Genomic DNA, 20,808 nt, shown 5'->3' with positions numbered 1-20,808 from the left:
GAGAGGAAAAGAAAAAAGGAAAAAAGAGGAGAGAGGGGGGAGAGAGATAGAGAGAAGAAAGTGAGAGAGAGTGCAGCCAAATGTGCGAAAGTGAGAGACTGAAGGTGTCTTCCCTGTCCAGATTGTTATAGGAATTTTACCAGCAAGTGTAGTTGTTGGAAGATGATTTTGAATAAAAACGGCTGTTAGAAGTGCTTCAGTCCAAAACTTTTGAGACAAACCAGAGTGTATAAGCATGCAACGTATAGCATTAAGAATAGTGCGATTTTTGCGCTCAGCAACACCATTTTGCTGAGGAGAATAAGGAACTGTAAACTCATGATGAGTATCTTGATCCTTACAGAAGTCATCAAATAGATTGGATACATACTCACCGCCATTGTCACTGCAAAGAGTCTTTATAGAGAATCCAGTTTGAAGCTCCACACTTATCTTGTATTGTTTAAATATAGATAAAGCCTCAGACTTATGTCAAAGAAGATAGACATGTGTGTACTGTGAGAAATCATCAATGAAAGTTATAAAATATCGATATTGAGACTTTGAGGCAGGAAAAGGATCGCAAATATCGGTATGAACCAAATCCAAGAGAGCACAGGAATGTGATGAAGTAGAAGTGTGGAAAGGCGAATGATGGTGTTTTCCAAGTGCACAGTACTCACATATTCCCATACGTGGATGAGATTTAAGATCCATACCTTGCACAAGACCATGATGATGAAGATCAAGAATTTTGGCAAAATAGGAGTGTGCAAATCATTGATGCCATAATTTGCAATCTGCATCTCCAGGGGCAGTAACAACATTTGCAACCGTATCGTTCAATGATAGCTCAAATAGAACCATGTCGAGGAGCCACTGCTATAGAATGTCCGTCTTTCTCTATACGACATTGATTATGATCAAAGCCAACAAACAGACCAAGATCAACTAGACGAGCAACAGAAAGAAGATTTATTTGCAAATCTGGAACATGAAGAACTCCTCTTAATATTCTAGTGGATGAAACAGTCCCCAGATATAAATCACCCACTCCTTTGACTTGACAAGTCGTATCATCCGCAAGGTAAACAAACTTCTTGACAGGAAGAGAATGATAATTGTGAAGCCACTGCGATTGGTATGTCATGTTTCTAGTGGCACCTGAATCAACGATAAATAGAGAACCATCATGAACATGAAGTACCTTTTCTGGAGAGATATCATGATGGACGAAATTGAGCTCCTGATGAGTATGATCATCATCAATTGTAGTTTGTTGAACAATATAAGCTCGAGAACGTTCTTCATCATATCTGCGTTTATAACAATTACGAGATGGATGATCTGTATATGCACAATAATCACAAGGAGGAAAACTTTTGGACGAGCGAGGTTGCTTTGTAGTAACTCCATGCTCCTCATCATATTGACGTGCCCAGCAATCAGAAGCCACATGGCCTTTCTTATCACAATAAGAACAATGTTTGTTAGGATAAGCAAGACAAGAAGATTTGCCACCTTGATTAGGGTGTCCACCCTGCTGAAAACGTGAAGCGGGATGCTTGCGAGCAACAAAAGCAGCATCAAAATCACTTTGTTTGTGAGTGACCAAAACAGCATTAGATTTTTCCAAATGATGCGCATGACGTTGAGAATATTCAATAAGAGATATACATGCTTTGTCAAAGTGGATATCATCCTTGTTAGACAAAATATTGATGATATTGTCATATAAAGGATCTTTGATGGTATGAAGAAGTTGAGTAACAATTTGATTTTTAGCAACAGGAGCGCCGGCAGCACCAAGCTGATTGATAATGTCTTTAAAAGCCTTGATATGAGAGTGCATAGAAGTACCAACCTTATATTGAAGATTCTTCAAATGAGTTTGGAGATATAAAATTTCGGTGACCGATTTCTTCTCAAATGTTGAGATAAGATACTCCCAAACAGCATGAGAGGTTTCCATATGAAAGACATCCAACATAAGTGAGTCAGGAAGTGCACACAATATATAACGACGAGCCATTTTGTCATGACAAATCCAATTAGTATGATCAATTTTCCATTGTTCAAATAACGGGCCATCAGTAATCAGAGAATTGTCAGGTTGAACTAGACAAGACAGGTCACCCAAAACAATATCAAATAATTTGTCAGCTTCAAGAATTAGCATCATCTTTGCTTTCCACCCAGGAAAGCCTTGTCCTTGGAAGAAGGGAACCGAATGTTGGCCAGACGGATATCCGTTAACAATTACGCAATTGGCCATGCCTGTATCTCGAGAGAAAACAAATAAGATGGGATCGCAGAATCTGCAAACCATGAACAAGACGAGCGTAGTTGAGACGCGTGACAATCAAAATAGGGAGATGCACATAAGAACGACGAAAAGTATTGAGTGACTAAAAAGAAAGCCCGAAATACAGAGACGTAACGTGCAAGACGAGATGATGCATATAAGAAAAGTGCTATTTTGGTCGAACAAAGAACGTGAACGAGAATAAAACATCACTAAAAATAGCAAGATGTTTGCTTGTCATAATCAACGTCATTAACAAAGACGAGCGATTAACGAATTGTAATTGGGGATTAACGAGCTGTAATTAGAATTATAGTTTTAAATAAAGAATCGCAGATTCGAGTAGAATTGTTGTCTTGAATCCTGAATTGTCATAACTTTTGATCCAGAACTCCGATTGACAAGCAATTTTGACAAGATTCGAGAGCACAACGAGAGCTACGCACCTAGACCTGGTTTTGTTTTTAAAGACAATATTAACTAATACTTCTAATTTGAACAAGTTCATGTATCAAATCATCACTTGTGCAAAGAATTCAATCAAGTATAAACAATGAAACAACTTATCTTCCTTGTTGTTGCTACGCATCCATAGCTCTGATACCATGTTGAGAGAGAGAGAGAGAGATACACAGGACATGCTCCCAAAGAATGATTCATATTGATGTAGATTTAGTATATATAGGTGAGACCCAAGTCAAGTGAGAGATGATATATATAGTTGTAACAAAAGGAACTCTCTCACTTTGAGGAGATTCAAGGTAGGCATCTACTACTACACATCTAGCACCTCTATCGAAGATCAACTAACCAGCGGGTATATAAACTTGACATTCCACTTGTAAGATCCATAACCTACCTAGCAATACTTGATAGCTGGGCCGCCTTGCAAACTTGATAACCCTAAAGTCCAAAATGCATTCCACATTAGTGACAGCCACGCGGACTTTAGTGATACAACCTTCAGGTTGTCTTAAGCTGTCATCAGCCATTTGGAGAATCATGGAGGCATCTTTTTTTATTTCTAGACCTAGCATCTCCATCAATTCTGAATTCATAATGTTAATAGAGGATCCCATGTCCACAATGGCATGATCCACTAATATTCCATCAACCTATGTTGCTACCCTTGGACAATGCTTGGACAATGCTTTTCAACATGCTCAAACCAATCATCTCCTATGCTTTTCAACATGCTCAAACCAATCATCTCCTACTCGGGCTATTCCCAAGGGTTCCACAATATACCCCGTGCAAAGAATCTTCTTAAAATCTTTACACACTCCTAGAGTCAGCTTAATTAGCTGCAGGAGGTTTACATCTAGCTTAACTTCACAAAGAGAACTTAGTAAATCAAATTCATGATAGTTAGCAATAGCTCTTTTCTCCCGCCAAACTATTCTCTCCTTTGGTATTTGAACATGCTTTGGTGCCTCTTTCTTGGCTTTTTCCTTCTTCTTTGGAAATACCTTATTCTTCTTGTGGGGTAAGCTTTACCATCAATAGCTTTTAGAGGTCCACCTTCCATGTCATGATTAAGGATTTGCGTCTCCTTATCATATTGCTTATGATTTTTCTCGACAGGTTCCCCCTTGTCTTTGTCATCATCTTTACCCTTTTGACCTCTTGTAATGATCCGTAAATTAGAAACTTTAGTGCCATTGACATGCACAACTTCAATAAGGTTGACTCCACTGCCACTACGCAACTCTTCTACAATAGCCTTCCCTCTTTGCAATATTTTCTTTGGTCCGTCATCTTGTTGGAGATTATTCCCTTGTGCTCAATGATTGATTGGACGTAGCTGTTTACTTCCTTTTTGGAGAGAGCTAATATTTCTCTAATAGGTACTAGCTAAGTGGCTGGACTTTTTGCATACGTCACATTTAACATTTGGACAATTCCTAGGGAAATGTTGGCTGCCACACCACTTACAGAGGAATCTTGAGGGGACATCCTCTTTAGGGTGTTGACTCCTTATCGAATTCTGAAAATTGACATTAACAGATATTTGCCTATATTGTTCGATGATCATGTCAATATAGTGATTCATCATATCCTTAACTTCATTAAGGGCATTTAAGGCATTTGACTTATAGCCGCAATTGTCTATTTGTCGTTCCATTGGCCTAACCACTTGATTGGGAATCAGCTACTGATTCTATGGAACAACATTAGGATTTATCATTTGGCCTCCAACACTTGGTGGATCCATCTAACTAGCCATAGACATGGTCACACTGGAGGAGTCGACAACATAGGCACATTCGGAATCATACTTCCTCTCCAATTAGAAGTACTCATAGGCATCCCTTGACGTCAGTGCCAAAGACTTTCTAACATCTAAACTTGGATTTTAGTTTGCCGTAGAGGTATATGCTGCTTGTAATTGTGACTCTACATTCTCTGCTCATGTAATAGCCGTATCAATGTCAGCAAGAGCAACATTGCTCAATTGCACTTGAATGTTAAAGTCTAGTCCATGTAGAAAGTATTGCAATTGAGCAGCAATTGGAATAGGAATATAGGTTTGCAACTTACAAAATACTTCCTTCAGTTTCTTGGCATAGCCTCAAACAATCTCGTGAGGTTCTGATATGTTACATTGAGAACACAAAGCCAATACTAACCTCCCCTTTCACGTGAAAAATCTCTTTGGAAGGCCACAAAAAATAAATCAATTGTAGTTATGGTTCTAGCCTCTCGGTTGTGATACCATACCATAGCTCATTATTTCAGAGTCATATTAAAGAACATAATCAATTGTCCTTCATCTTGGATTTGATAGTTGAACACTAGCTTTTGGAACTCATTAATATGAATTTATGCATCTTCCTTTGCTAACCCATTAAAAATGGGTAGAGGAAATCCTAAGGCTGGCAAGTCTGGCGTTGCTATAAGGATTGCAATGGGTTGCACCATGGTGACAATCAGATTCGCTAAATTAGTTTGCATGATGGAAACTATTACTCTACTCGAAGTGGATTGACTAAATGGAAGAGGAAAAGTACTAGAACTTTCTCCTCCTCCTAATAGACTATGCGTGGAACTAGGGTCGCTAAGACCCATCAGTTATAGGGATATTGGACTGCTCCGTTAATGAGAATATCTCCTAATAATTTCGGCCCTCTGTCTATCCCATTCAGCTCTTTCGTGCTTTTGAAGCTCAGCTTGATGGTCTTTTGGATCTATCTCACTACCTTTTGGCCAACACTAATAAACTGGTCCCTATATCGACCAAGATTCGAAGTCTGCCACTCATTAGTGGCTCTCGGTAAACACACCACTTGTTGGGACCTAAAACATTCCTGACATTGGCTCTATGGCACTAGCCAGGCCTCTACTATGCACCCAAACCACCCGTCATGGCCTCACGGCCAGGAGCGTCTAAGGGGTATACTACCCTAACCTCTAATATAGAACTTTGCATTTGTATGGATTGTAATCCAACAGATAAGATTTTCCACACTCCTCAAAGAAAGTCCCTACACATATCGATGTAATACACCACTTAAGCATATACAAAGGGAGCAGCCGTTGGCTAGTTGCCACGGCCCCACTACAACTCTCCTACATGTTGGGGATTGGCCCCAAGATGCACCACTCATACATAGAGCACATACGACACATGTTCCACTCTTTTTATTGATCAGTCCAACAGATAATAGATAGTCCTCATTGAATATTTCCCAAGGAACAAACCACGAACCCTACAGCTTAGGGTACCTCACCTCCTCAACGTAGGTCATCATCGTTCATGAAAAAAATTGCTATGTATCCAGGATGTGACCATGTTTGGCATGCAATGCAATTATGTATGATCTAGGACCAGCACGAAGCGTGCTCACGCTACTGGACCTTCTTAATTTTCAAAACCACGTGTCTTATATGCCATGCATAAGAAAAATACTAGAATTCAACGTATTATAAGTACTTAACATCCCCCCTTCTCCCCACCACTTAAGGTTGTGCATTCAATGGTAGGTTTAGAGAGCATTTTAAATGTATTTTTCTTTCATAAAAGCAATAAATATCCACTTTAACATAGAGATATGGCTGATGAACTGAGGCTAAACCTCATGCCTCAACCTATTTTTTAATTTTTTTCCTATTTTTCTCTATTTATTTATTGATAAATGCCAATTTTTTCGATTTATGATTTGGACTGATTAATCTTATTGATATTTTTTTTTCTATTTCATTCCATCCCATGCAAACACTATATACACAACAAAACCCCAAAACCACATGATTTTTCTTAAAACCGTAATGTTGTGGGTTTTGCATGTTTATAAAGAAAGTATTGCCTAATTTTTCTTGATTTCCTTAACATTTCTGATCAATCACAACACTGACAATCAAATGCAACCATTTTCAACTATCAATGGAATTTATCATAAAACAATTAAATTTACGACTTACTCATAAAACCACACTTTATGTTGTACATATCTCATGATTGGAGACCTGCTGACACTTCCCAATAGTTGTTGACAATCCTTTGAACCTCAATCTATACTCCTTTACACTCTAGCATCATCCCACGATCAAAATCTTTAATCTTAGCCCATCCCCTTCTCTCATAGAATCAAGCATGGAAATACACAACAAGAGGAGGGAGGAGAGAGAAACACTAGAAACAGATCTCTTCATAAAATGCATAATTTTCTGATCTGATTCTTGCAATGGGAAGCGATGAAAATATCCATCTTGCTACCTTCTTCCCTTAGCCTGATACCAAGGGTCACAAAAATCATTTTTTTTTTCAAGAACAAGGCGCCGAAAAAAATAGCGCCCCCCTCTCCCTTGATTTATATTTTGTGGCTTTAGTATTTAATTAGGATATTAAGTCTTTAAACCCAAAAAACTAGTTTAATTTTGGAGTTCTCACACTGTCGGCAAAGTGGATTTTTGCATTTTGTAGGGGCAAACAAACTCGGATTTGAGATCCGACTAGTAGGGTGACTCCGTGGCATCGAAATCTATCAACTAGCCTCTATCACACAGACTTTTCGGCTCCTAGATCACATAGCTGCTTTATAACACGAAACCTTGTGGAGATTAAATGGGGGTCAAACGAATTCTGATCCACAAACTGAGACTTGCGTTGCATTCATGGCATCAAACTCTATGTAGGAAAACTCTAGCTCATCCATCCACAACCGTTTCATTTTTCATAAAAAATTAGTCTTTTACGCATCTCGGACACTTTTCTGCTTCAAAAATGGGCTCTAAAAAATTTCTCTCACCATTCTTTTGAATAATGGGGTATATTCAAGCTCTATCTCAATATGAACCTTGATTTGGGTAGTCCCTCGTTAGAGACTATTTATTTTAATGTGGCATTAGCCAATGACAATAAAGTGAGACTATTTGGAGTCTTAAGGATTAACCGATCAAAATCACGAGTGTCTAATTCTTGTTGGAATTTCATTCTCATGAAGGAACTGAACTAGATTACACTATTTAATTGGATATGTTGAGTATGTCAATGTACTCTACATTAACATACACATATATTAATAAAAATAGGGGGTTTGATATCTATGGTGTTAGACTAGAGAGGGACAAATGATGCATAGATATGTGAAGTAGGGAAGATGAGTCTACTGACATAAACTGGAGATGTACAGGTAGGCATAGAGGGATGTTAATGGAGGTAAACTAAAAAGGCGCCACAATCGACATATAGATATGCTAATGAAAATAGGCTAGAGTCTATGTAGGTAAAGTGAAGAGGTATAGATAGACATATGAAGGCAGACATACAATGATGTTAATGAAAATAGAGTGTTTGATGTTTGCGGAGATAGACCGAAAAAGAACAAATAAATACATAGAGCTGTTAATGGTATTAGAGCACTTGATTTTATGGAGGTAGATCAAAGAGGCATGAATAGACATAGAGATGTTAATTAAAATAGGGGTTTTGATATCTATAGAGGTAGAATGGAGGGACACAAATAGACATGCAGAAATATCAAAGGAAAATAGGTAGCTTAGTGTGTGAAGGCAGGATAGAAGGACACACAAAGATTTCAAGGAAATGGAATAGTTGAGTGAAAGGAGAGTACATAGACACAGATAGATTGACGGTGATGAGCAGAAGAGGTCAATGTAGTTCATTGTGTCAAGGTAGGTTAGATAGACACACAGAAAAGCTCATAATAGAGCTATGAGAGAATAGGGAATTGGAGAAGAACAATTTAGAGAGAAGGAATGCCCTAAAGTTTTAGGATTAAAATAAAAATTGATTTTACCTCAAAAAATATTTCTAAAGAACAAAAAATTGAACGAAAAAATTGTTCAAGAGTTTGTTTGTGGACCAAAAGTGGGGATATAAAAAATCTCAAAAATATCTTAAAAGAAACTCTCAAAATTTTATTTTTTTGATTTTGCATAAAAATGAATTTCTTAATATCTATTGAATATTTTTCATTGAAAACCAAGCATTCCACTCTTGTAGCTAACTTCTTTTTTAATATAAAATTTAATTTGAAAAGGGCTATTGAATGAGGAGATGGAAGGAATCTGAAAACCTTTGTGGATAATATAAAAAAGGCAAAATGAGATTGCAAAAGTGGAGAGAGAAGACGACTATATTATTATTATTCTCTCCAAATTTTCATTTTTTAAGGAGGAGAGAGGGGTGGTAAAAAACTTATTTCTTTGTTCACTTTTTCCTAATGAGTAAAGGAAAATAAATGTGTAAGAATAATGACAAATATTAAATGTACAAACTACAAGTGAATCTCACTTGAATATATGATTGTATGTGTGAAAACTCACAAATATGATTCACTATTAAGAATCACATATGCATGAAAATAAATTCTTATAATTTTTTATAGTAAAGGAGAATAAGAATTTAAGCATAGTGGCATTTTGAATCTGTGAATTATAGGCCAACTTAATTTGAACATAAGATTGTATGTATGCAAACTCACAAATATGATTCACAATTGATAAACACACATATATGAAAATAAATTCTTATAATTTTCAATGTAAATTCACCAACAACATGATATAATAAATATTAAAAATGCTATGCAAATTACATGAATTTATTCCATATTTAGTTAAGTGCTCATGTAGTTGTTATTATTCCCTTAATTCATACATGAAATTAAGTGTTTGCATAGTTGGTGATGTTGCCTTGCGTCATTGCTATTTACATTAAAAAACATGTGTGTGTGTGTGTGTGTGTGTGTGTGTGTGTGTGTGTGAGAGAGAGAGAGAGAGAGAGAGGTAATGTTTCTTTCTTAAAGTAACTAACTCAATTTGCGTACTATTAAGTGCTCATGTAGTTGATGTTATTTCCTTAAGACGGTAAATAACCCAATTTGCATGAAGGAGTTGTCCTACTCGTATGACATTAAGGTAAATAACTCAATTTGTATGAAAGATTCATCCTATTTGCATGAGATTTAAGTGCTCAGTTGGTGTTGTTGCCTTAAGTCCTTGCTATTTATGTTCAAAAAGGGGAGAGAGAGAGAGAGAGAGAGAGAGAGAGAGAGAGAGAGAGAGAGAGAGAGAGTGTGTGTGTGTGTGTGTGTGTGTGTGTCATATTTCTTTCTTAAGATAAATAACTCAATTTTTAGTTGAGAAGCACAATTGTATAAAATATTTATAAATTAATGAAGGGTTGCATACAAGGTTTAATAAACAATATAATTACACAATATTAATTGAAGTTAATTTAGAGATGTATATATTCTTCAATTAAAATATACAATTACATGAATCCACCCGAGTTAAAAAATGAAAAAATATTACAAGATTTCAAAATAAAACAACATGTAGGTGAGGATTTGTTTGGCCAAATACATGACCTAAGTGCTTATCCTATCAAACAATACCAAACAATTAATGTGTCATGGCATTATTAGCTGAATACACAACCAAATGCCCATCACTTTGCTTATTCATATGTGACCCCTCAGGACAACATCTAGCTAAATTCATGACTAAGTGCTCATCCATATCCAAGGAAAAAGGGAGGGTGTTACAATCTAAATGATACCTCTATGCTAAGTTCATGACATAGTGCCAAGTAGACTAAGACATTCTTGTAAAAAAACACTCACTTATCAAATTCACAATTGAGTGTGTATTTGATATGACCCTATGAACACATAGTGCAAGACAGAGGCATCATGACATGTATATGTCAAATACATGACACATGCCAATCCACATGTCTCACAAGTGAAAGTACAATACATATATGCAAAAAAAATCTCACATATAAAAAATGCATGACAAGGGAAACTGCCTCATGACATGCATAATGCATACCAATTGGAAACATCTCCTACTATGCAAGCATATGGAAAGCATATATGCATATACAAAATGAGTAATAGTAGATGATTCGCTCATTAGTTCTCATGACATGCATATGCTAAATTCACGACACACGCTGATCGAATGGATCTTTCTATCACACACACACACACACACACACACACACACACACACACACACACACACACACACACACACACACACACACACACACACACACACACACACACACACACACACACACACACACACACACACACACACACACACACACACACACACACACACACACACACACACACACACACACACACACACACACACACACACACACACACACACACACACACACACACACACACACCTAAGTGATATGACAAGACTACCTCATAACATGCATATATCGAATTCATGATGCATGCCAAAATTGGTAGGTCTACTCAATGACTCACACGAGAGAGAGAGAGAGAGAGAGAGAGAGAGAGAGAGAGAGAGAGAGAGAGAGAGAGAGAGAGAGAGAGAGAGAGAGAGAGAGAGAGCACCTAGAGGCATATTACAAATGAATTCCAATAGACCCCATAGGCCTTTTTTTCATATATTTTGTAGATTGGCTTCTTGTCGAGCTTGATGGGTTGTCCGGATACAATAGTACTAGGACCTCCAAGAATACTAATTATCCTGGTGTGCTTTTAGCTAGTTTACAAATTGCCTTTTACTTGCTTAAGTGTGATAACATTTCTATATAATATACAATTTTAAACAATTATGTAAATATCCAATCCTTGCTTAGAAGATGTGCACTTAGAGGATGTCATATTTATATAAGGAAATTGAAGGTAGGATATATAGTACCCACTAACACCATGTGTATACATACTTAGGGTGGTAGTAAAAGAATGCATAATCATTATCCTATGAATCACATGGTGTGTCCTACAAGCCAATTTGGTAAATGGTATTTCTCATCAAAGAGTGCTTAGTTATTGAGGATTTGTTGTAGAGTGAAAGATGGATCGTGCAAAGACTTAGGTTTAATCTGTCTTTCTTTTCTTTCCTAGATTTTTGTTTGAAGCAATCTTGCAACTTGAAACATGAAAGAATAAAAGGTTGGGGATCATGTATATAGGACTTTTTTTTATAGAGATAAAAATTTTGCGTTAATACAATGTCATTTTGTTTGCATGGCATGAAAAAGGGACATTATTTTTAGTTCCTTTGCAAAAATTTCCCCCCATAAATCATAATGTTGCCTTTGATGACCTCATGTCACCTATAGCTCTACTGCAATAAACCCTTGATTGGGAATGGTGCCTTTGTAGCTTGGCTTGCATCATCATCTCCTTATGTTTTTATTATAATTACTCTTCCTTAGATATACAATCCTTAAACCCGTTGTAGTGTTGCTACGTGGACATAGTGTGAAAAAATATGGAATACATCATCATCTGGCTTTCTTATTAATCTAGAGAGTCAATGCCATATTAGTCATTAGTGTCAGTGTCCGTAGTATGGATGGTTCAAAAATACTAGTTTTTGGAAAATTTAGCCTATTTTTTATATTATTTCTTGTAATTATCCTAAAAAGGTGTAGAAAACTTCTAGAATAGGGTGACATATAAAAAGCAAGTGGCTTTTCAGCCAGTTTTGGAAGATCTCATGCAAAAAAGGACTAGAAAAATCATGCGATGCTTGCACGATCGTAGTTTATAGGCAACAAAAAACACTCTGAATAGGGAGAATAAGAATGAGTGATCTAAAAGAATTATGAGCAGGTGTCCTGGGGTTTTATCCCCCCCTTTCGGAGCCAATAGAACCATCAGATTTGGGATCTAACCAGTAGAGAATAAGTTAATGTTTGATGCATGTTTTTGGTCTACAAGGGAGATCTAGGCGATCTAATGCTTGGAGATTGCTTCTGAGTAGTGCCAGACAAGGAATTTGTTTATCTTCTCTTAGGTTTATAAAAATAGCAATAGGTGATGCACGCTTCCGCTCAAACATAAACTATTGTGATAAATGCTCTGCTGGCAATACAATGTGAGATGAAGTTATTTAATGTCAAGAATGTATCTGCATATTTACATACCTATGCTCAAAAGATGGATTTCTTTGGGGTAGCTCAACTTGCATGGAGTTGTATTTTGTATGAGTCACTGTACATGAATTAAAAGCCTGAGTTACTGAATTGTACATGCAGGATGCTGACTGGGTAGCTTTCAAGAAGACATTCAGGGAATTATTTTACATTGAAGATCACCCACAAGACTTTCCAAGAGTGGGTTCTACAACCCAATAAGGGTCTTGTGGTGGCTATAGAGTTATTAAGAGAATCTGAAAGTCAGTTTGAGCAATTAGATCTTGTAGAACAACAAGCTCTTCCAAGTTAGAAAAATAAATTGTTTTTACAAGCAGCAGATCATCTTAAGCTTCAAGAGAAGCTTGATAATTTGTTAGAGGATCAAGCCACAGAGACATGGCTTAAAATAGAGTGGAGGTATGTTAAGGAAGTTGTTACTGCATTGGTGAAAAAGCATAGAAGAAGAGAAAGATTACATGTATCTAGTTTGCTCACTGTTACATGCAAAATAGTTGATGTATCTAGTAAGCCACCCACTTCTATGGCTAACTCTATGGATGCACCTATTGTTCCCACTATTAGGGAAGATGTTTTAGATGAATTGGTCAAAGGTATGCGGGATATTCAGTTGAAGGTCGCAAAATTGTATGACAAAGGACAAGAGGAAAGGGAATGGGAAACAACCCCTAAACCAGGAAAAAAATGTATGTGGTGTGATAGTTTGCAGCATGAAAGGAAGGATTGTGCTGCTTATCATGAGGCCTTGGCAGCACGATAGCCCATCTTTTGGAAAGATGGCAAGATCCATGCATAAGAAATGGGATGGCCTCTTTGCTTTGAATTTTGGAAAGGGAGGTATGCAATAGTTATTGAAAGACTTAGTTGTTTGAAATACTTATGTGGTTGTACATACTTCTACTTTTGGTCTACATTTGGGTAGAATGCATGGCCAATTGATGGTTGGTTCGAAGGCTGCAATATGGACACATGCTTTGCATGCAACTGAAAAGAGAAAAGCTACTAATAGTGAACAATTGTTAGTATAAGTAGATTTTCATACATTGGACTCTGAAAGAGCAGGCATGTCGCTATGTATTTGTTGATGGGTGCATTGGTAGCTTGTATATGGAGATTCCACAACCTCTAGTGTATGATGCACACTCAAGGCCTTATGACCCTAGAGGGGATACTAGGTGTGGTTCAAGAGTTGTACAAATACTGAGTATTTTGATCTATGATCTAGGGGGATGCCTTCTTATGTGCACGATGAGCGACAAGTTGACTCTATGGGTATTTGATCCACATGGATGCATCATTGGTACATATTGGAGGATGTGTAGCTTCAGAGGGGGTTGATGTCGTGTTGCTATGCGGACATAGTGTGAAAAAATATGGAATGCATCATCATCTGACTTTCTTATATTAATCTAGAGAGTCAATGCCATATTAGTCATTAGTGTCAGTGTCCGTAGTATGGATGGTTAAGAAATACTAGAATTTTGGACAAATTTAGTCTATTTTTTATATTTTGGATATTAATTCTTGTAAATATCCTAAAAAGGTATAAAAAAATTCTAGAATAGGTTGACATGTAAAAAGTAAGTGGCTTTTTAGCCAGTTTTGGAAGATCTCATGCAAAAAAGGACTGGAGAAATCGTGCGACGTGCGATCGCAGTTTACAAGCAGCAAAGAACACTCTGAATAGGGAGAAGGAGTGATCTGAAAGAATTTTGAGCAGGTATCCTATAGTTTTATCCCCCTTTCGGAGCCAATAGAACAAGCAAATTTGCGGTTTGAGTAGCAGAGAGGAAGTTAATGTTTGATGCACGTTTTTGGTCTATAAGGGAGCTCTAGGAGATCTAATGCTTGGAGTTTGCTTTTGAGTAGTGGCAGACAAGGAATTTGTTTATCTTGTCAGGTTCTATCAATACATAATGCTTTCAAGATTCATTGTACTTTTTCTTTATCTTGTGGAGATCTTGTGTACCTCTTGTCTATTCTTTTTTTCTTCTCTTCTATTACCTAGTCTCTACTTCCTTCTCTCTCTGATCCTCGGTGGATACGGCCTTTCGACTAAAACCCCTCTGATCCCGCCTATAATTTTAGCTCCTTTCTTGTTGTATGAACTTCATTTATTGCCGTGTTAACTTCTTTTGGCATGGTGTCTTTCCTTGAGATTGTTTGCAATTCACACTTCTAGAACAACCTCAATTGTTATCTATAATTGTGTGTTGGCCATCTTTGAAGCGTGTCTATGTAAACTTGCTTATACTCCTAGGAATGATGGGATTTTAGGGCATCATTACATAATACGCTAAATGATTGTTTGAAAGACACAATCACTTGAAAGGGAAAAAACTCCAATTTTAGCTATCAAAGCTTTTAGTTTGTATAGGTCTTGCACTAAAATCAAAGAAACCCATGGTATTCATTGAACAATCACTTGAACACATTATGAGATATGCTTGAGATAATGGACAAGCCATTGTCTAGGAGTGCGTATTGGGCAATATCGAATAAGAAGAACCAATTGGGAGTCCCTTTGTGTGTGTGTATATCTAACTTTTAAAAACCCAATGTATTGTTACTTTTGTATAATGACTTTTCTTCAACATGTACCTTATATTAAGATGTTATAATAGTGCATGGTGAGAAAGTACATACAATCAATTCACTTTATAAGTCTGGATGACTTAACAATGTGAGTAATGGCCATGTGTGATCTAATAAAAGTGTATACAACACGACAGATGTAGGTCCTCCCAAAACATCAAACCCCTCCCTTCCAAGTTTAGTTGCCCCATACAATGACTCTAGCTATCTTCCCCAATCAATCCCAACCCCTCGGCCTTGAAAATGTTAGACTCCTTATCTTGAAACCCTACATGAAACCTAACCACCAAACAAATGGATTAGGACATAGAGTGCTCTAATTGTTATCGACATTGGTACTTTGAACCCTAGTCCAAAGCACCAGAATTCTCCCGGCACGAAGGCTAGGAGGATCTAGGCATAGAGTACATAGTTTCTCATATATGGAGATGAAAGGAAAGGGGAATACAAGAGAAAGAAAGGAAGAACAAAAGGGAAAAATACACTTTATGGTTTGAAGAAGGAGATCTAGTCTAATCTTTGGGGGACTCACATTATTATTCTTTGATTAGGGATGTAAGAATGATCCCCCTTGGTGCTCGCTTTTGATGTTTGCTTCTTTTTGTCCTTCTTCTTTTTTTAAAGGCTATACTTAACAAAAAATGAGTTATTTGGGGGTTTTGAATGTCAAACTATTACACATGTCTATAGTTGCATTTATATTTTAATTTAAATGCACTTATAACCCTACATGCATGCACCCCCTTTAAAATTACATCTATTATGCATGCCTATATATTTTTAAACATTGTAATTTACTATGTCATATCCAATAGATTAATTATAGTTTTGCAGTATTACACTAATATGCTATTTATAGTTGAATGAAATTTCAATCCTACATACAAAGGCCACTCTTGAAGGTTCAAGTTAGCTAGAGTTGTCTAAACATAGGTACTCCTCTTGCACAAAATAAGAACAAGGCATTGCAAGACACCTAATGACTATGTAATAAAGCTTGAAGTTTGTAATTCCCATATCCACTCTTTAGCATGTGAGTCTTGGTGGTTGCCTTGCTAAGAATTTCTTGATGTTGCATATGTAAAGAAATATTTAGAAAGCTTTCTTAGATTTGCACATCCCAATGAATGCAATGACCCCCTCTCTTTGATAATTAATTTTTAGATTCTTTTTTAACTAAAGTGACTGAAGCTAGTCTTGCAAGTTTACTTTTTACAAATTTCTTTTAAATTGAAGACATAGCCCAAGGAGCTCATGTGCTAAATTTATACATGTCAAGGTGAAGCATAAGGCTTACATCCATAAGTATGCAAGAAATGAAGTTCAAGGAGATAAATGTGACCACATGTTTGTATATATGGACTAATCTCATATATTTGTTAATAAGATTGATTTTTGATAAAATTTTGGTAAAAGATTAATGTTACATAAATGATGAGTATTAATACTTTTCTTCCAATAAACTCAAAATATAAAATGTCATGTTAGTACTACAATCTAAAAGACATTTACGATTGTACTTCCATTCCATTTCAAAATCTTTTGCCATTTAGTAATAACTTTTGCAACATGCTTCTCTATTTCTTGTGCTTCCATCCTATGTCAAAAGCTATTGGCAACTACTAATAATTTTTGCATTATGCTTGATTGTTAGGAAACACATGTAGCTTCTATTCTAAATGCTTGGACTCCTACTCTTTGATAAAACTTGAATATCCTATGCAAAACATATTTTTTCAAATTATATCTATGAAGAGAGAAGTGCAAGCTATTGTGAAACCATTGATATACTTATTTTACTTGAGATTTAAGGTTCACGATCAAGTTATAGACTTAGGAACATCATATTTCTGAAAAATATTAAGTTTACAATGAAACAATGCCATTTTGAGATCCTTGGTTTCGAGATGACACAATGCACGAGATATTCAAGAAGAACAAATAGAGCACATATCCATTTACTTTCAACCATTCGATAAGTATGTGAAACTATACTAGTGCATCTTGCCAATATTTCCATCAAACTTGGAGATAGAAATTCTCTAAATAGTTGTATTGACGAAGGCTTAAAATTTTTACAAGTATTCTTAGAACTTGAGATCGTATCGTCATGGTGTACAACAATAATTTCTTGAAAATCCCATATGTTCCTTCCTCTTTCATTAGAAGGAAAAATGCTCATAGAGTTCTTTAAAAGTTAGAATGGCTGTACACAACTTTCCGGTGAGACCATGGTACTCAAGACATTTCCCTTAGTGCACTACTCTTTCTTCACTTCAGCTCCTTGGTGATAGTAGTGGTGATTGGACGTAATGATGGTAATCCTGCTTGACTTGAACCTGATGAACCAGAGGATGGAATAGGTCACTGCAATGACAAACACTAGGCCTATGAGGATAAGTAAAGTTCGTCTAGTCCAAGCCTTGCGTGAGGAGGAGAATTGGGTGGGCTTTAGAGGAGTGACTTTAGCAGGGGTAGAAGCTTTCGTAGTGGATCGAGCATTTGAAGGCATGGCATCACTGGTATTGGCACGGTGGTGCAAGCCCCGATGTGTGGTCACAAGTGGATAAAGCGAGCAGTTAGCAGGCTCGTCTTTGGGGTCACTAATGATGGGGCTATTGTTATTGCCAGGGAGAAATGTTGCACTGTAGGTTATAGGCTGTGGATGGCCATTAGGTATGTCATCGTCCTGATTCAGGTGATCTTGAGAAGGGGATATTGTTCGCTTGTAGAACACGGGGTTCGCATTAGTGAATGCAGGTTGAGGAGGATTATTAGGGCTTGTGGAAGAGGAAAATGTTCTACTACGGAAGAGCACAGGCTTGGCACTGGTAAAGGCGACGCCAGAGGGATCAGCGGTACTTAACGAATGTCTAGGGTTTGTGGAAATAGGGGAGAAGGTTCTGCTGTGCAAGAGCAGAGGCTTGGCAGTAGTATTGCCATTAAAGGCAGCGGCTCGAGAAGGATCAGTGTCTGAAGGATTAGAGCTATTGGAGCTGTTGGGCATGGTGAATTGATAGAGGCTGTACATGGTTGTCGGAAGAGGGTCCGGAATGTCAACAAGCGGGGGGAGGCTCGCAAGGATGGCCGACAGTGAATAGTCGTCATCGTCAGGATTATGCCTGCTAGCGGCGCGACAATCGATAGGATTAGTGGGGTTTTTAACTGATGGCCCGTTCGTGTTGATATTGCTGCTTAGATTAGTGTCATCGATACTGTCAGGTTGGCATGTCGACATGCTGCCTGACCGCGACGTTCTGCCAAGCTTGTTCTTTGTCTTTGACTTGACGGGCCTCAGTACATTGTCGCCATCTAAACTGGCATCGAGACCCTCCATTGATCCCAACGCGGCTCTGCGCCAATACTCCTATAATGAATAATCAGGCGACTAGAAAATAATTACCATTCTCATTAATCACGTGATTAGTTGGCCATCTGCATGATGATGACAGTTTATCGTCAATCACCTAATTAGTTCGCCATCTGCATGACGACAGGCAGGCTGATTATCGACATAAAATGATGTAATACGGTTGATTTGCAGATAAATCAGACAGTAGAAGGCGATGACGGTTGCAGCTGTTAATGTCAACCAAAAGGCACGTCGTGCATTTGACGCTTCATGTCCTTAACTAGTGTTCATTTGATTGATGTGCGACGTGATCGTCCTTTCTCTAAAGGTATCTGATAAGGCAGGGCAGTATCGACAAATACACGTTCCTTGATCAAAACACACACTGCAGATTCATTCGCATACATTCAACGTAACGCATTGGTTAAAACATTCCTATTTGGCAGGTCTTGAACGACCATAGTCTTAAGTTGCATGCCGAATGTATAAGAGGAAAGTCAGATAAGCGTTGAATTTCCAGAAGATTATAAAGGTTCCACATTTGAAACTCGTTGTGTGTATATCTTCAAAAATTTTTAAATAAAATTGTTGCAATTGTGGTGATGCCACGTTCGCAGCAGACATGATGAAGTGCCACGCTGGCAACAGGTTGGAAAGCCATGTAAGCAACAACTCCAAGTATGATAACATAATGTGACAACCTCCTTCTTGGAAAGGTGACAATGGACGGACAAGGGAGAGAAAGGAGATGAATGAAGGGAGTGCTTTCAGAGAAGGAAATAGGGGGTGATTGTCTCGGTTCATTGCATGTCCCTATGCGCTTCACATGAGTGGAGATGGCGGGCAGATCTCGACACACATCCCCTTTGAATCTTTTTTCTCTACTATACATGCCGCCCAGCATGCAGCAGCTCACGTTATATATTGGCCTGCTATGGGCTATCGCTCGTAGACAGGCCACGTGTCGGTGACCTTGCGCTTTTTGGGGGCCACATTTCTTTTTTAATATATAAATGTAAAGATTTCATTTCATGTCAACTAACGCGCATGGGTGAGATGGTAGGGTGCCTGTCTAACAGTCGAAAGGAGTGGGTTCAATTCTTGGCAGCAATGTAGTGACATTTTGGCCATCGGCAAGCATAGAACACATCTGAAAGTCTGATCCAAACCATTCAATGGACTAACCAATTGAAGATGCCCTCAGCCAGATTGATCACTTAGAGAATGTTTCCACTTATTATGCATTGTTGGATGAACGCAAGTCACTAAATATCAAAACACTTCTTGAGGGTGTCATAGCAACATGGTTTATGCAACAACCTATACAAACCAAGTCCACTTGGTCATTCATGAAAGAAGCTTTTATAAGAGATTTTGCTAAGCAAAATATAACTAAAAAAAGCTCTTGAACAATGGAAATCTCAAACAAAAAAAAAAGAGCCATTGCACAATTCACAATAAGATTAAGCCAACTACTCTACTCATAGATCCAACCATGTTGAAAGAGATAAATACTGTTGAGATTCAAGCTCATCTATGTCACCGTCACTGACACTAGAGAGCTGTAGCTTAGTTGGACTAGACTTGTGTGTGCCTTAAATAAGTTGGGTAGGTTAATCTTAGTTAGTCAATCATGGCCATTTGCTAGACGTGTCGTTTACATTATGGTTGTAGACTAAGTGTGTAATACATGAATAAATAATGGGAACATGAGAGTACATTGTTCTTTGTTGCAACTCCATGCCTTTGTCTATCTTTCTCCTCCTCTATTTTGACATGGTATCAGAGTAGGAGAGCTTGACCTCATAGTGCACAAGAGCTCGGCTTAAAGGAGCTAGAATGTAAAGACCTATGAGTGGTCTGTAGAAGTGAAGACTTGTCCTAGAGTGCTGGCAGCCATAGCTCAAGATCTAGGTATGTTCTATTTAAGACCTACATAGTGAACAAAGCCTATTGAGGCTTGTAAAGGGGGATTATTAGCTTGCATTGGAGCTTGGAAAGCACTCATTTGAGGCTAGCATAAGAAGCGGGAATTGAACCTGGATATGGACTAAAGGTGCCTATTTGGAATGCTTGTTGGAGGATCTGGATTGAAAGCACTTGTTTGGAATGCTTATTGGAGCAACATTGAGGAGTGTTGTGCTAAAGAGTAATGTCTTGTGACTCATGTTA

The 20,808-nt window shown here is 37.6% G+C and overlaps 1 protein-coding gene and 1 pseudogene across 1 annotated transcript; both read right to left on the bottom strand.

The window, feature by feature from the left end:
* Nucleotides 1-2,161, bottom strand: part of LOC148036993 (uncharacterized) — a 7,539-nt pseudogene extending 5,378 nt beyond the window's left edge.
* Nucleotides 2,162-17,339: 15,178 nt separating this feature from the next.
* LOC148036992 (uncharacterized) lies at nucleotides 17,340-18,865 on the bottom strand. The gene is made up of 2 exons (XM_087677223.1): nucleotides 18,752-18,865; nucleotides 17,340-18,637 (listed from the first exon to the last, which is right to left on the bottom strand). Exon 2 carries the CDS (start codon nucleotides 18,619-18,621, stop codon nucleotides 17,545-17,547), a length of 1,077 nt encoding a protein of 358 aa, XP_087533349.1. The 5' UTR covers nucleotides 18,622-18,637; nucleotides 18,752-18,865; the 3' UTR covers nucleotides 17,340-17,544.
* Between the last annotated feature and the right edge of the window lie 1,943 nt (nucleotides 18,866-20,808).

Source organism: Lygodium microphyllum, chromosome 4 (genome assembly GCF_053477565.2).
Source record: "Lygodium microphyllum isolate KBCC chromosome 4, Lygodium_microphyllum_v1.1.10, whole genome shotgun sequence".
Classification (NCBI taxonomy): Eukaryota; Viridiplantae; Streptophyta; class Polypodiopsida; order Schizaeales; family Lygodiaceae; genus Lygodium; species Lygodium microphyllum.
The sequence above is the reverse complement of the archived record's forward strand: the minus strand, read 5'-3'. Positions and strand labels throughout refer to the sequence as shown.